The 16007-nt window shown below is 47.2% G+C and overlaps 1 protein-coding gene across 2 annotated transcripts in view; it reads left to right on the top strand.

Moving 5' to 3' along the window:
• The window catches only part of CACNA2D1 (calcium voltage-gated channel auxiliary subunit alpha2delta 1), a 565021-nt gene that overhangs the window by 535481 nt on the left and 13533 nt on the right, over positions 1-16007 (top strand). For both annotated transcript variants that reach the window (XM_054989047.1, XM_054989046.1), the window contains 6 exons: positions 583-735; positions 827-879; positions 3080-3135; positions 3237-3366; positions 4348-4460; positions 15519-15601. In XM_054989047.1, the coding sequence (XP_054845022.1) occupies positions 583-735; positions 827-879; positions 3080-3135; positions 3237-3366; positions 4348-4460; positions 15519-15601 (588 nt within the window). The remainder of the gene's footprint in view (positions 1-582; positions 736-826; positions 880-3079; positions 3136-3236; positions 3367-4347; positions 4461-15518; positions 15602-16007) is intronic.

Below are 16007 nucleotides of genomic sequence, written 5' to 3'. Positions count from 1 at the left end.
GCAACTTGTTTGCAGAGGCAGTCCCTGCCACCAATATTCCTTGGCATCCAGTGGCCTAGTACCTTTTTTCAGCACTGTGGAGAGAGATATTGGTACTGCATACTGGTGTGCACTGCTAGAAAAAAGACTCGCTTCTTCTGAGATTGATATCCTTGATTGGTCACAGAATCTCCTTTTGGTTGCTCCTCTGTCTAAATAAACTCGCTGGTTTTCGTAATAATTCACTGATACGCACATTCATGGAAAGCTCTGCTTTGCACCTAAGTCTTTTAAAGATCAAGCTTCCGAAAGCTATCGTGTACAACTGGATCCAAAGTATTCCTGTTGCATTATTTCGTTTATTTTATTTTTAAAAAAAAATCTTCACTCAACTTAGGGTCCCCATCGTGGCAAACAATAGAAACATTAAAATAAGTTTCAAATGAAGAAATTTCATAGTTTTGGTGCCACAATTGAGAAGGCCTGTTCTCTCTCCTCAGATGGTGAGGGCACCTGAAGATTATTATTTATGGATAAAAACCATTAAAAACCAGAAAGAAGATCTCAGTTAAATTTGATTTCAATCCTCTTTTTCTGCTTCAGATTGGGAAATTCTTTGGTGAAATTGACCCTGGCCTCATGCGGAATCTCATCAATATGTCCTTGTATGCTTTTAACAAGTCTTATGACTATCAATCGGTGTGTGACCCAGAAGAAGAACCTAGGCAAGGCGCTGGTCTCCGCTCTGCATATGTGGTCAGTATCCTCTTGACCTTCCCCACCCCCTATCCTTGGGTTGTATTTAGAAGTTCTTGTCATTCTACACGAATGCTCTTCTGTTTTCCAGCCTACAGTAGCCGATATTTTACACCTAGGGTGGTGGGCCTCTGCAGCTGCTTGGTAAGTTGAACTTTTCTAGGTGAGTTCCATTGTACGGCATGATCTTGATCAGGCTCCGCACAGATGAATTTCCTCCACCAAAATTGCAATGTTACAACCAGGGGTGTACAAAAAAACCCCACCCCAAACCCTAAACATTCCCAAGGCCCTCAGCATTTCCTCAGAGGGCTCAGTCTCCAGACCCCTGATCATCCTCGTCGCTCTCCTCTGCACCCTCTCGATTTTGTCCACATCCTTTTTGAAGTGAGGCCTCCAGAACTGCACACAATATGCCAGGTGTGGCCTGACCAAGGCAGTATAGAGAGGGGCTATGACCTCCTGCGGTTTCAATGCTTATGGCCCCTTTGATACAACCCAGGATTGAATTAGCCTTTTTTGCCACCGCATCACACTGACTGCTCATATTCAGTTTACAGTCCACTCTTACCCCAAGATCCCTTTCACATATACTACTGCCCAGAAGTGTATCCCCCATCCAGTATTTGTGCTTCCCATTTTTGTGGCCCAGATGTAATACTGTGCACTTACCTATGTTGAATAGCATCCTATTCACAGCTGCCCACTTCTCCAGAGTATTCAGGTCTTGTTGAATTTTAACTCTGTCTTCTTGGGTGTTTGCTACTCCTCCCAATTTGGTATCATCAGCAAATTTAATGAGTAGTCTGTTTATCCCTTCATCCAGATCATTGATAAAAATATTGAAAAGTACCAGGCCCAAAACCGAGCCCTGTGGCACCCCACTGAACAACTCCCTCCAATCTGATGAAACACCAGGGCTTTTTTTGAGGGAGAATGCCCCAGAATGGCGTTCCAGCATCTCTGGAATCTGCCCACGTGATTCCTTCCTCCTTCGGCCCCATGGGCTCTGCAGAGGAGGCTAAGCTACGTTGAGTTCATTCTGCTTTCTTTTCATTCATGTGTGTGTGTGTGTGAGAGAGAGAATGAGAGAGAGAGTGAGAGAGAGAGAGCAAGCAGACGCTGCTTGGACCTAGCACGGGCTCTGCAGAGGAGGTTAAGCTGCTTTGAGTTCATTCTGCTTTCTTTTCATTCCTCTGTGAGTGAGTGAGTGAGTAAGAGAGAGATTGATTCCCCCCCCCCATTATATTTCCAGCTTCCACAAAGACTGTAACAAGTTTTCAGAATTAAAATTTGGGAGTACTAGTTACACGTTTTAAGATGCTGGCCTCTACTTTTTAAGTCCTACTTGATGCAAATTAATAATCACTGTTTTACTAGCTGACAAATAGTCTTTGTAACATATTGGTTAAAATCATAGTTAAGACTAAGAAAATGTTGAGGAGGCAGGCTAGCAGCTTCAAAAAGAAGAGATCTGTATCATCAGGCATATGAAGGGTCTCCTTGCATGTGGAATCCTTCCTCTGACACTCACAAGAGGAGTGGTATGGTAAAGCAAGTTCAACACATGCTGGGAACAGTGTGGAATTGCTATATGGCCTTTGAAGATACCACATAATGGGTATTGTTACCATGGAGAAAATAATGGATAATAATAATGGATAAAAGTCAGCTTGAGGAAATGTTAGTTACAATTAATACAATTCATGGGTGGATGGAAGAAAACTATCACTAAAAACGTAACACGTATGTGTGACCCGTGCACAGACTTCAGTGCCCCCCCCCCCCAGACTGCTGGTGGCTCCTGCTCCTGCAGGTGTACCTGCCTGTGCTGGCTATTCAGTTGGACACACAGCGTGAGCCTTCAATAGGTCAAGCGGTGAGTCACAGAGTTTCCCAGCACTGAAAGTGAAGGAGGATTTTGTGTTCTCTCTGGAGGACATCAGAGGCAGCAATGAGGGGGACAGAGCCCAATCGCCAGCAGCATGTAGGCCTGTGGCTACTGAGTGGTACCGAGAGCCCAGCACCAGCAAGTGATGTCATCACATGTGCCCACGCCAGCTGATACTTTCCATTCAGTAGATGTATCCCTGCATGGTTCTGCAGCGGGGTCCCAAACACCTTCATTGTTACTTCTGAACCCCCGCTGCTCAGGGCACTATCCCCCCCCTTCAGTAGCGCACAGAGGTGGCAAATGGGATCCTTCTTGCCTACAACCGCAGGATCCCCTACTGGAGTTATTGAGTTGGATGGAAGATAAGAATTTTCAGTTGCTCTGGAGGCCATAACTAACCTACTACTGTTGCTTCCCCGTGGAATTTTGTTGTTTGTTTTGTGACTCCAGGTCTATCTTGCAGCAGCTGTTTTTGGGCCTGACATTTCCACGTTTCCTTGGTGCCGGTAAGTAACGAATTGGGTGTGTCGCACCAAAAGATCACCACCCAAGAGAAGTCATCTTACTTTTGCATTTGCAGGCTCTGAAAATACTTTCTTTCTCGTAGTGGAAGTCGAGGAGGAAGACTTCACGGCCATCCCATCAAAACAGAGCTGCATTACAGTCCAGACTCAGTACTTCTTTGAGAACGAAGATAAATCGTTTAGTGGCATCCTAGACTGCGTGAACTGTTCTAGGTAGGGTTTTTGTCCCTGCTTTGAGTTGCAAAATATATACAGTATCTGCTGTGGTTTTTCTTAATAGCATTTTGAATATTACTTAAGGAGATGAGTAATTAATGGGAAACTAGAAATTATTCTGTCAGTCCCCTAGATGGAGAAATACATATATACATTTATTTAGAAACTGTATATGCCACCACTCAGGAGAACCAGTCTGAGGCAGCTTACAAAGCAAAACACGATAAAACAGTGCTGAAATATGAATGCATCCATGTACATAATAAGATGTTATGATTCATAATAGACTTCAGAAGGTTGCAGATCAGCTAATCTTTGAATAATCCTGTCAAGTGCATTACAATTCTTGCAGTTTTACAGAATAGGACTGTTCAAGGATCGTTCATTGCTGTCAGCCATTTAGTTATTTTCTATTTGACCTGGGGTGAGAACACAGGCTTTAAATTTTGTCTTAGAACATCCACTGCTTTGCAAGGAGACCACAGTTCCTGGCGAGGAGCCACTTGTTACATCTGATAAAGTGGGTTCTCTTCCACAAAATCTTGTTAGTCTTTACAGTAGCACAGGTCCCAGGTTTAGTTTTGCTGAAACAGGCTAACGTGGATGCTACTCTGAAATTATCATGAAGGTGCCCTGAAAGGTGTACATAAGAATAAAGTGTGCTGTTATCGAGTACTGTTAGATTCAGCACAAGGTCAGCCACAAATTAACTGAATACACATAAACATATATATAGTCACAGGGAATAATCCTTGGGTCTAATTTTGTGGGAGCAGGCTCCGATAAACAAGTTCCCTTTCCAAAGGGAGATGTCGGGGTAAATCATGCCAATCGGCTTTCGTTAAAGTTAAAACTGACTTGTTAAACTAACTTTTTAAGTTGTTCTCAGTCGGTGCTCAGAAACTATCCATAGATTTCCTGCTCTTTTCTGTTAACCAAGCATAACATCTTTATGCTGCATTTTGTTTCTGTCCTCAGACTTTTTCATGCTGAAAAAATTTCCAATACAAACTTAGTGTTTATAATCAGCGACAGCAAACAGATGTGCCGTTACTGCGACGCCAAACCGCTCATGCAAGCAGAAAAGCCGGGTATCCTTTCAAGATGAAGGTCACTTTGGATTTTGCTTACAAAGAAATAAAATGTAAAGAACTGTAGAACCATCTGTGTGTCACCCTCTCCCCATGGCCAATGACAGCCTTTGTGCGGTGGAGGAACATCACAAGTGTGTCACACTTCCACCTCTCAGGTGACAAACACGGAGCAGTCCTTTTTAGCACCATATCAGTGAGGCTGGCATTTGCATCCCCACTGAACGTGGTTAACCTTGGGTCAGTCACAGACTCACAAAACTAACCATGATTGTATGTATTCTCTGGGGGGAGGGTAGGATGGAGGACAAGTTGCAACTCTGAATGTTAGTGCCATCTCAGCGGCCACCCCTGCTATTAAAGTGTGTCTCCAGGTGTCTCCTGGTCTTCTGCAAAATGACTTTCATACTACCACTACTTTCACCTAGAGTACTAGATGTACCTTACTTTTCTTTTTTTTGTTTTTGTGCACATGCTCCATATCATTGTAATGTGTTGCAGTTACGACTTGGACCCTGCTTCTTGTGATACTGATTATGTTTGAGACTTTCCTCTTCCTCATTGGATTTCCAAAGACATTCCAAGTCAGGGCGTAACCTCTTGTTCATTGTCCATCTTCTGTGGGGACTGCGCACGCGCAGGCCTGCTGACCGGAAATTTTTTTCTAGTAAAACGTCCACTAGGGGGCGCCTGCCCGCCGGATGCGCATGCATGGGTTTTCCCGCCGAAGGCAATATCCAGCGGCGGCACCCCCTCACCTTCAGTTTCTTCTTTGCCGCCAACCAGTGAACATCTAGTCGTCCACTGTGAAGAATCAGAGTGAGAACATATTTTGTTAGTGACTTTATTGAATTAAAAATGTCTGACAAACTTTTATTCAAACGCTGTTCAACCTGCTCTATGAAAATGTCTAAGACCGACGGCATTAGGTATGCTTGGAGTGCCTAGGCAAAATGCACAGTGTTCCCAAGTGCAAGCATTGCCAAAAATTTACACTCAAGGCCAGGAGCAAAATGTTGGCTAGACTCCAGGCTATGTTATGGAAGCAGGCTATGCGAGTGACCAATGGCTCTGATGCCCCAACTAAACCACCTTCAGTGAGCGGCAAGTCCGTGCGGAGCGCCTCTTCCTCCGCCAGGTCCGTTTCCTCCGTGCAGCTTCGTAAGACCACCTCATCGGATCCGATAATGGCAGAGGATGTGTCGGTGGGTCGGACCCTACAGCCGTCGGATACTGATCTGATTCAGATCTGTACTCCTCATCTGAAGTCACCTCCGACGTTGGCATCGACTCCCAGAAGTGTCTCGGTTCCAGTTTTACCCCTGAGGTCAAAACCGAAGAAAACGGATCCGAAGACAGTGGATCCGAAGACATCAGATCCAAAGGCATTGGATCCAAAGGCATTGGAGCCAAGCCGTTCAGGTCCAACCAGGTCGGAGTTGGGACGGAATCGAGAATTTTGGATCCGAAGAGTTCTTTTAAAGTTTCTAAGTCTCCGGATCCAAAGCAATGGAAGCGGGAGAGCTGATCAGAGCAAGCGGACCTGCCTGCTAAAAAGGCAAAAAAGAAGTCAAAGCGAACACAATCGACCTCCATGCAGACCGAGCAGGACTGGGATAGACATGACACCTTCCCCTCGAATGAGGTCCCCCCCCGTACCAGTCCTTGGGGGATGACGGAGATATCCAGGGAAGTCCTTGGCATGATGATCGAACCCAACCATATGACGAAGCCCTACCGTTCAAGTTCTCTTATCACCAAGGGCCCGGCAGGTACGGATCCGAGTATGCTAGACCTCGGACCCATGCTTCGACCCCATTTCGAGATGAGTGGGAGTTACCCAGGAGTGAGTATTCAGGCTATGGATCCCCAACCCATGAGCCTTCCTACTAATGCTCAGAAACGGGATGTGACCAAAGCACCAGCCCTCCATCTGATCCATCTCCTGATGAAATTATTATAGGATCTCCCCAACTGAGGTCTTTGGTTTGTATACCGCACAGATGCTTAGGATGGCTCGTTCCTTAGAAATTGAGGTCTCGGCTGTTAACCCTAAGCTGAAGGATAAGATCCTGCAATACATTTATTCAGGCAATCCGTCTAATGTTGCCTTCCCTATCTTAGAAGGCTTGGCAGAGGTGATTTCTATATATGAGAAACCGGCTTCTATTCATGCCACCTCCTGCAAGTTAGAGGCTCTTTACAAAACAAGAGACAATGTCTGCACTTACCTGTTCTCTCATCCTCCACTGTCATCCTTAGTGACTGAGGAGATGCAGACGCTACAGAGGTAGGGATCCCAGGCTGACAAAGAGAGTAGGAAGTTAGATTCTTTGAGCAAGAAGATATACTCCTCCTCATCCCTCATACTGAAGATAGCGAACTATTTGTCTATCATGGGAGCTTACCAGATTTTCCTTTGGAAGCAGATTGCAGTGTTTCTGGACAAACTTCCTGATGACCAACGAGTGCTGCCCAGAGTGATCATGGATGAGGCACTACGACTCTCCAGACAACAAGTCAGTGCTGGCCGGAACTCCCTGGAGACTGCACCTAGGGCATTGGCATCCTTGGTTGTGCTCCACAGACACGCATGGCTGGGTACTACAGCTCTTCCACCTGAAACCAGAAACAAGGTGGAAGACTTGAGGGACAAACTTTATTCTCATCCAAGACAGATGAGTATCTATCTCAGAAATGCAAGGATCACTTAACAGCACGTTCCTATGGAGTTACCCACTCCAAACAGCCTTTCTCCAACCGCTCTCCTTACCAGCCGTTCCAATACTATTGGGGCAGACAGCAGAGACATCAGCTGTATCCTCAGTATGGCTCTTATAGGCAACAGCAGCAGCAGTAGGCTGGCCCTTACCAACGTTGCAGGCCATACCATCGCCAGCGCCAAAACCAGAACCAACATAGCCCAGTTACTAAGCAGGCGGTTAACCAACCCAAACAATTCTGACTAACAGTTGAGCAATCTGTGGTTTTTAGTGACATATTGGCTGCTTTTGCAATAGCTTGGGCTGAGATTCAAGTTGATAGTTGGGTTTTGAATGTTATCAAGTTTGGATATAAAGTTGAATTTGAAGTCTGTACTTATCCCCTCACAAAGGGCTCAGTTCATTGGCATGGTACTAGATGGGGTACTGAATAAGGGACCTACCTTTGGACCATGCTTTGCGAATTAAACGTATAGTGGGTTTCTTCTCAAGGCGTCGTTTCCAATCAGTAGCGGCCATTCAGAAACTCTTGGGTCTCATGGCATCCGCAACAGCGGTAACCCCTATGGCTAGGTTACATGTGCAGGCCCTTCAATTGTGGTTTTTATCAGTCCACAATTTTCAGTCTGGTCACCAGGATCAGAGGTACTCCATTCCACGCAGGGTCATTCGTTCATTGGGCTGATGGCTGTCTGATAGTAATCTCCTTAAAGGAGTTGCCTTTTGTACTATTCAGCATCAAGTTACTATCTCCACCGATGCCAGTTTATTAGGTTAGGGGGCTCAGTGTGGCTCCTTACGAGCTCATGGGACCTGGACTGACCAGGACCGGGAACTCCACATTAATCATTTGGAGCTCAAATGCCCTTATCGCATTTGCAGATACCGTGCACCACAAGACAGTTCAAATATTAACAGACAATTGCACAGCCATGTTCTATTTGAACAAGCAAGGAGGCACCACGTCTCAGACCCTCTGCGACGAAGCAGTGCTGATTTGGGAGTGGGCTCTGAGCAGAGGCATTTTCTTACAGGCAGTTCACATTCCAGGCAAGTCAAATGTGGTCACAGACAAATTAAGTCGGTTAGCCTCCAAAAACTACGAATGGACGATCGCAGATGCACACTTGCACGAGATATTCCTGATGTGGGGTTTTCCAGAGATGGACCTTTTTGCATCAGAAAGCAACAAGAAAGCTCCTCAATTTTGTTCCAGAGGAGGTCTGGGACGCCATTCTCTAGGGGACGCGTTCAGATCAGGTGGACAGGACGTCTGTTTTACGCATTCCCCCCATTCCCGCTGATTTCGAGGACAGTCAGCAAGATTCAGCGAGACGGGACTTGTGTTATTTTGGTGACTCCTTTTTGGCCCTGTCAGACTTGGTTCTATCTGGTGATGCAACTCTCACGGGGGTCTTCTTTTCGATTCAAACAGGATCCAGGTCTCCTGTCAGACAGGTGGATCCTGTATCACGATCTACCTGGACTGAGTCTAACACCGTGGCTTATTTTGGGCCATTAGGCTTCTCTGTAAGGATTTCAGAGGTATTGACTAATGCCAGAAGGGATAATACCCGCAAGTCTAATTCAGCCAAATGGAACCATTTTGAGACTTGGGCAATTGCCAAGGGATTCAATGCATGGGACTGTACTTTGGGGTGTATTTTTGATTTTCTGTTGTCCTTGAAGGATGATGGACTTTCCAACTCCTCCATCAAAGTTTATTTGGCAGCCGTTTTGGCTTTCCACCGCAGAATTGATGGGAAGATTGTGTTCTCCCATAGTTTGGGAGAACTTTCCTTCAAGGTTTCCTTAAAGGTTTCCTTAAAGGTTCCTTAAAGACTTTCCTTAAAGGTTTACAGAACATGTTCCTGCCTGTCAGGGAGGTTGTCCCGCAGTGGTCCCTCAAGTTGGTTTTGGCGGAGCTCATTAAGCCTCCATTTGAACCCCTGGCTACCTGTGACCTTTTCATCCTTTAAAGTAGTCTTTTTGGTGGGCATTACTTCGGCTCGTAGAGTAAGTGAATTAGCGGCCCTTAGACATGACCCGCCTTTCCTGAAGATCCATCAAAGCAAGGTGGTCCTTAGACCCGATGTGAAGTTTAGACCCAAGGTTTCCACCCAGTTTCACATGTCCCAGGATATTGTCCTACCCGTGTTTTTCCCCTCACCTTCGGATAGTGCAGAACAGGCCCTTCATTCTTTAGATGTACGGAGGGCAATTCTTTTTTATGTCCAGAGGACAAAGTCTTTTCGAAAGGATAGACAGCTATTCGTGTGTTATGCTGGCCCTAGGAAAGGCAAAGCAGCCACGTCTGAATCTCTATCAAGATGGGTTACTATGACTGTTAAGACTTGTTATTCCCAGGCTGCTGTACCTTGCCCTTTGGAAGTTAAAGCGCATTCGACAAGGGCGCAGGCATCATCTGCAGCGTTCCTGAGGGGGATCCCACTTCATGACATCTGCAGAGCTGCGACTTGGGCCTCTTCGGAGACGTTCGTTAAGCATTATGCCATGGATACACTGGAGAGAAGAGAGGCAGCAGTGGGTCAGGCTCTTCTCCATTCTCTTTTTCATTAAGGAACACGCCCACCTCCGAGGTAAGTGGCTTGTGAGTCTCCCATGTGGGACTGCACAGAAGATGGACAATGAAAACAGGGTTGCGCTTACCGTAACTTCTGTTCATTGATGTCTTCTGTGCAGGCACACAAACCCTCCCTCCTGCCCCGCTGTGTTCCTCTATTTCTATTGGGGTATCAGCAGCACAGGAGAAACTGAGGGTGAGGGGGCGCCGCCACCGGATGTCGTCTTCGGCGGGAAAACTCGTGCATGTGCATCTGGCGGGCAGGCGCCCCCTAGTGGACGTTTTACTAAAAAAAAAAATTCTGGTTGGCAGGCCTGCGCGTGCATGTGTGTCTGCACATGTGTGCCTGCACAGAAGACGTCAATGATCAGAAGTTACGGTAAGTGCAACCCTGTTTTAAGTTTTTGCACCTCCCTAGTGCTTCATTTTTAGTGTTCAGCACTTCCACCTGTGGAATGAGGATCTTGTGGGTTTCTAACCTATGTCCCCACCGTTCATAAAGTTTCTCAGTGTTAATGTGTCCAGTGCCCTTGCCAGGATTCCCTACAAAAAGTTGACTTTCAGCCCTCATGTCTCACAATACTCTCTCTTGTATGAGTCATTCAGGCCCCAAGAGAGACCCGGCAGTATCCGCATATAACCCTTCCTTTGTGGTTTGGTAGAGCCTGTCACACTCTCCCTTGAGTGTTTGACTATTCAGTGCCCTTTACCTTGTATGCCTCTCCCACGAGAACGCTGTTTTTTTCCTTTTTGCATTCCTGCTTGTACTTTGGCAAGGACACTTTTAGGGAGCTCCCTGCTCCTTTAGAAGCACCTCTGGGTGAATGTCAGTGAGACGCTAAGCTTTTGTTAGGAATGTTTTTGTTGAGAGCCAGTTTGGTATAGCGGGTAAGAGCAGCAAGACTCTAATCTGGAGAACTGGGTTTGATTCCCCGCTCCTCCGCTTGAAGCCAGCTGGGTGACCTTGGGGCAGTCGCAGCTCTTTCAGAGCTCTCACAGCCCCACCCACCTCACAGGGTGATTGTTGTGGGGATAATAATAACACTTTTGTAAACTGCTTTGAGTGGACATTAAGTTGTTCTGAAGAGCAGTATATAAATCGTCATTATCATTATCATTATTATTATTTGAATTGTCCGAAACACAGTCAACAATAAGCAGAGGTCACATATTATTATCGATTGGCCTTGCTTAACTGATACAAGTTTCCACCGGAGACTTAAGTATCATCATCATCATCATTATTGTTATTAAGGTGGCCCTCCATAGTCTCCTACTGTGAATGCTTCACACCCACCTCCTTCAGTAAGCGGGCTTGCTGCTCTCCCACTGTGGGACTGCACAGAAACCATGGAGATGAAAACAGGGCTGCACTTACCTGTAACTGTTGTTCATTGGGTTCTGTGCAAGCACACATCCCTCCCTCCTGCCCTCTCTGGAACCTTCGTTTCTGGGGGTCTCTGGGGGGCAGCATTGAGAGAATTGAGGGAATAGTGCCCCTCCTGGTCATATGATGATTTTGGAAGAAAAGTGCCAAAGGGAGGAGGGGTGCCCCTAGTTTTCTAGAAAGCTCTGGAAAACTTCTCCGTGGCTGGCCTTTCGTGTGTGCAGTCCCAAATGTCTGCCTAGACGGACAACCACTCAATGAATAAGTTACAGGTAAGCGCAACCCTGTTTTTACTTCAACATTACATAGAAAACTGAAATTGGCACATATAATCTCAATTGTCAGAAAAGTCTGAAGATGGGCAGTTGAACATCTCCTCCTCAAAACTGGGGAATTTTAAAAAGCCTCAGATAGGTAAGATACTTCCAGATCACTCTAAAAGCTGAAATTCAAATAAAGACACACCAATGGACCAGAAAGATCCAAAAGGGGGACTTGTGGAAGTTTGTATTAAAAATGGGCAGCAAGGTATTCTTTAAAATGGTTAATGTACTTCCAGGCAACCCAATAAGCCAAAGTTGGATGGATCCAAAATACAAGGCGCACACTAGTTACTAGAGAAGTCTGAAAATGGGTTCTCTTTATACCAGATAGTGAAAATAACATGAAATGTTATGGAGATATGGTGAGGCTCGATGTCCTTCTAACCTGCGTCCCATCCCGAGGCATGTTGAGTGTGGAGCTAGGAAATATAGCCCCCCTTCGACACTGATGTTGTGTAATGCCAGGTCCATAAATAACAAGACCAGAACATTGCACGATTATTTTGTGGCAAATGATGTGGACCTGGTATGCGTGACTGAGACCTGGGTGAGGGAGGGTGAGACGGTTGCCCTGAATGAACTAGTCCCACCTGGGTTCTCAGTCCTTCATCAGTCCCGAACGGGAGGCCGGGGGGGGAGGGGTGGCGATTCTTGTCTGAGAGTCTTTCTCCTTCAGGCCGCTCCCCATCCCAGAGATCTCCGGCATTGACAGTGTAGGTCTAGTGTGGGGTGCCGAGGAAAGTTTGGCCATCTGTGTGGTGTACTGGCCGCCCAGCGCACCAGCAGATGCCCTGCCACATCTGCTAGAGGTGGCGGCTGGATGGGCCTTGGAACACTCAAAACTATTGGTATTGGGTGACTTCAACGTCCATGCTGACGATGACACCTCTAGTCAGGCTGTGGACCTGGTGTCCTCCATGGCTGCACTTGGACTTTCCCAGATTGTTTCGGCCCCTACACATCAAGCAGGCCACACGCTGGATTTGATCTTTGGGATGGGGATGGATGTGGTGCTAGAAACAACTGAGTTGGTGCCATGGTCAGACCACGTGGTCCTGACGGCTCGGCTGGATATCCCACCTCCCCCCTGCAAGCGCGGTGAGCTTATTTATGCTCGCCCGTGGAGACTTATGGATCCAATTGGTTTCCAGATTGCTCTGCGGAATCCGATGCTCCCTGGCGGCTCATTGGATGAGCTGGTGGAAGACTGGCAAGTCCGTCTTTCCGAAGCCATCGATGAAATTGCCCCCCGTCGCCCTCTCCGCCCCTGTACCAAACTAGCTCCCTGGTATACAGAGGAGCTACGTCGGAAGAAGCGGGAGCTGAGACGGCTAGAGCGAGTGTGGCGGCGGACTCGTGACGAAGAGGCAAGAGCATCTTATAGGACGTTTATGAAGGCCTATGAGATGGCAGTGAAGGCTACAAAGAAAGAGTTCTATGCAGCCTCCATTGCATCAGCTAGCTCACGCCCAGCAAAACTGTTTAATGTGGTTCAGTCTCTTGTCTCCTTATTGGGAGGGGACCGTCAAAATTTAAATTCGGATATTAGTTGTGAGGCTTTTGGGAGCTTTTTTGCTGATAAAATCTTGTCTCTCTGCCGTGATCTCCCAGCCACAGTTGATACAGTGTGCGAACTGGAGGCCCCTTGGCCACCTTCTGGGATGATATTAGACCATTTCAGTCCGCTCTCTGGGGATGAGATTGACAGGATCCTGCGAGCAGTTAGGCCTACCACATGCTCCTTGGACCCGTGCCCTTCGTGGCTGGTGAAGGCCAGCGTAGATGGGCTACAGGATGCCCTGGAGGCCGTTGTCAACATGTCTCTGAGCTCTGGGATCTTCCCAGAAGCGTTGAAGGAAGCTGTGGTTAGGCCTCTCCTGAAAAAACCATCTTTGGATCCTACCGACCCGGTCAGTTATCGCCCAGTTTCGAACCTCCCATTCCTGGGTAAGCTGATTGAGCGGGCGGTGGTAGAGCAGCTGCAGGTCTTCCTGAATGATTCCTCATCCCTAGATCCTTTCCAGTCGGGCTTCCGTCCGGGACATGGGACGGAGACATTGCTGGTCGCCTTGATGGACGATCTCCGCAGACAGCTGTACCAAGGCGGGTCGGCACTGCTGATATTATTAGATCTGTCAGCAGCATTCGACACGGTCGATCATGACCTGTTGGTCCACCACCTTGCCGATGTGGGGATTCGAGGGACAGCTCTGCAGTGGTTTGTCTCTTTTCTCCATGGTCGGGGACAGAGGGTGGCGCTAGGGGAGAAGTTGTCATCCCGCCACCTGTTGGTGTGCGGTGTCCCTCAAGGGGCAATACTTTCCCCTCTGCTATTTAATGTATATATGCGCCCCCTCGCCCAGCTGGTACGGAGTTTCGGACTTGGGTGCCATCAATACGCAGATGACACCCAATTGTATCTGATGATGGACGGACGGCCTGGCTCTGCCCCAGATGTCCTGGAACGTGCCTTCGGAGCTGTGACTGGATGGTTGAAGCAGAGTCGGCTGAGATTGAATCCCTTGAAGACAGAGGTCCTGCATGTGGGTCTAGGGTCCATGGGTGTGGGACTCTGGCTCCCCGCTCTCGACGGAGCGCCACTCACGCTGGTGTCAAGAGTGAGGAGCCTGGGGGTGGTCCTGGATGCTTCCTTGTCTATGGAGGCACAGGTTGCAGTGGTTGTTAGATCCTCTTTCTTCTATCTAAGACAGGCTCGACAACTTGTCCCCTACCTATCGACCCATGACCTCACAACAGTGATCCAGGCAGCGGTCACCTCCAGATTAGACTACTGCAACTCACTCTACGCAGGGCTTCCCTTGGGCTTGATCCGGAAACTGCAGCTGGTTCAGAATGCAGCTGCACGGGTGGTTGCCGGAGCACCAGTTATGGCTCATGTAACACCTATCCTCCGTCAGCTGCACTGGTTACCGGTTGAGTACTGGGTCCGGTTCAAGGTTTTGGTGTTGACCTATAAAGCCCTATGCGGACTGGGCCCAGCATACCTTCGGGACCGCCTCTCCCCATATGTTCCCCGGAGGTCGCTTCGATCAGCCACTAAGAACTTGCTGATGGTCCCTGGCCCCAGGGAGGTCCGCCTGGCCTCTACCAGAGCCAGGGCCTTCTCAGTTCTGGCTCCGACCTGGTGGAACTCTCTGTCTGAGGAAACTAAGGCCCGGCAGGATTTGTTATCTTTCCGCCGGGCCTGCAAGACGGAGATGTTCCACCGGGCATTTGGTGGGGGCTGGGCTGTCCTCTCGCTGGCCATACCACTGAAGACCTTCCACCACCCATGCAGGACAATGCTGCATTTTAATATTTAATATTCTACACCCGCCAATTTTAATGGTTTTTTATACGATGTTTTAATGTTTTTATAATGTTTTTACTGTTTTTAATTTGTTGTCAAACCGCCCTGAGCCCGTCTGATGGGGATGGCGGTCTAAAAATATAATTAAATAAATAAAATAAATAAATACAACTGAAGTGAGCTGCTTCCATCCCTTCTGATCCAGAGGACTTCTGTTTGGTGGAATGCCTCCACTTACCATCAGGCAGTAAGTAAAATTCGAGTCCAGTAGCACCAAAAAGATTTCCAAGGTACAAAATTTCAAGAGTCAATCTCCCTTGAAATCTTGTTGGTCTTTAAGGTGCTCCTGGACTCTAAGCTTGCTCTTCTGTTGCAGACCAATATGGCTACCTACCTGACACCACCAAGTGGTGGTGGCTGTTCCTTTCATCTAGAGCTTGGTCCTGATTTGCAGGGATGGAATGAATTGCAGCTTGGCCAGGCACCAGCTTACAAGATGGGTTCTGAAACCAGGAACTCGTGTGAGCTGGCGAGTAGCTCAGTAGAGCTGTCCCAACCTCGGACTCTCGCGTTGCCTGTTCGGATCCTGAGATGCCCTTTGTTTCTTATCAACAGGTTTAGATCGTTTACAATTTTTTTAAAAAAGTGACTAAATAAATATTAAGATAGTATTGAATTAAGCATAAACAGATGTGTGAATTTAATATGCCTGTTCCTTAACCAAAGTTCAGATGAAGGGCCTAACCCCTGTGAAATGGTTCAGCAGCCAAGATACAGGAAAGGTCCCGATGTCTGCTTTGACAATGACGATGAGGTAAGTTTGTCTTTTCTCATCATGGCAAAGGAACCTTCCCATCAGTAGGAAATACTGAGAATAGTTTGCAGCTTCAAGTGCCTGACTACTGTAACCTCTCACTCTCATTGCATATATACTTTTGACCCTGCACTAGAGTCACTCTATTTCAAGTGTTGCCATGATGGACTTAACAGCTGCTTTCTCTGAGTTGCCTTTGCTGGTATTACTGTACTTTCACACAGAATTCTGATGTTGCTGTTAGGCAGGGAACCTTGTCTTCTGTGACAGGAGCATGCTGTGTGCAGGTGGGGAAGGAGACCATTTATCTCCTTCTGTTCTTGTCCATACAATATTTGACTTGGATCCCACAGATCTTTCTACTAACAGTGTTTTTCTTCATCATAGAATCATAGAGTTGGAAGGG

This window comes from Eublepharis macularius, chromosome 9 (genome assembly GCF_028583425.1).
Source record: "Eublepharis macularius isolate TG4126 chromosome 9, MPM_Emac_v1.0, whole genome shotgun sequence".
In the NCBI taxonomy this organism is placed as follows: domain Eukaryota; kingdom Metazoa; phylum Chordata; class Lepidosauria; order Squamata; family Eublepharidae; genus Eublepharis; species Eublepharis macularius.
The sequence above is the reverse complement of the archived record's forward strand: the minus strand, read 5'-3'. Positions and strand labels throughout refer to the sequence as shown.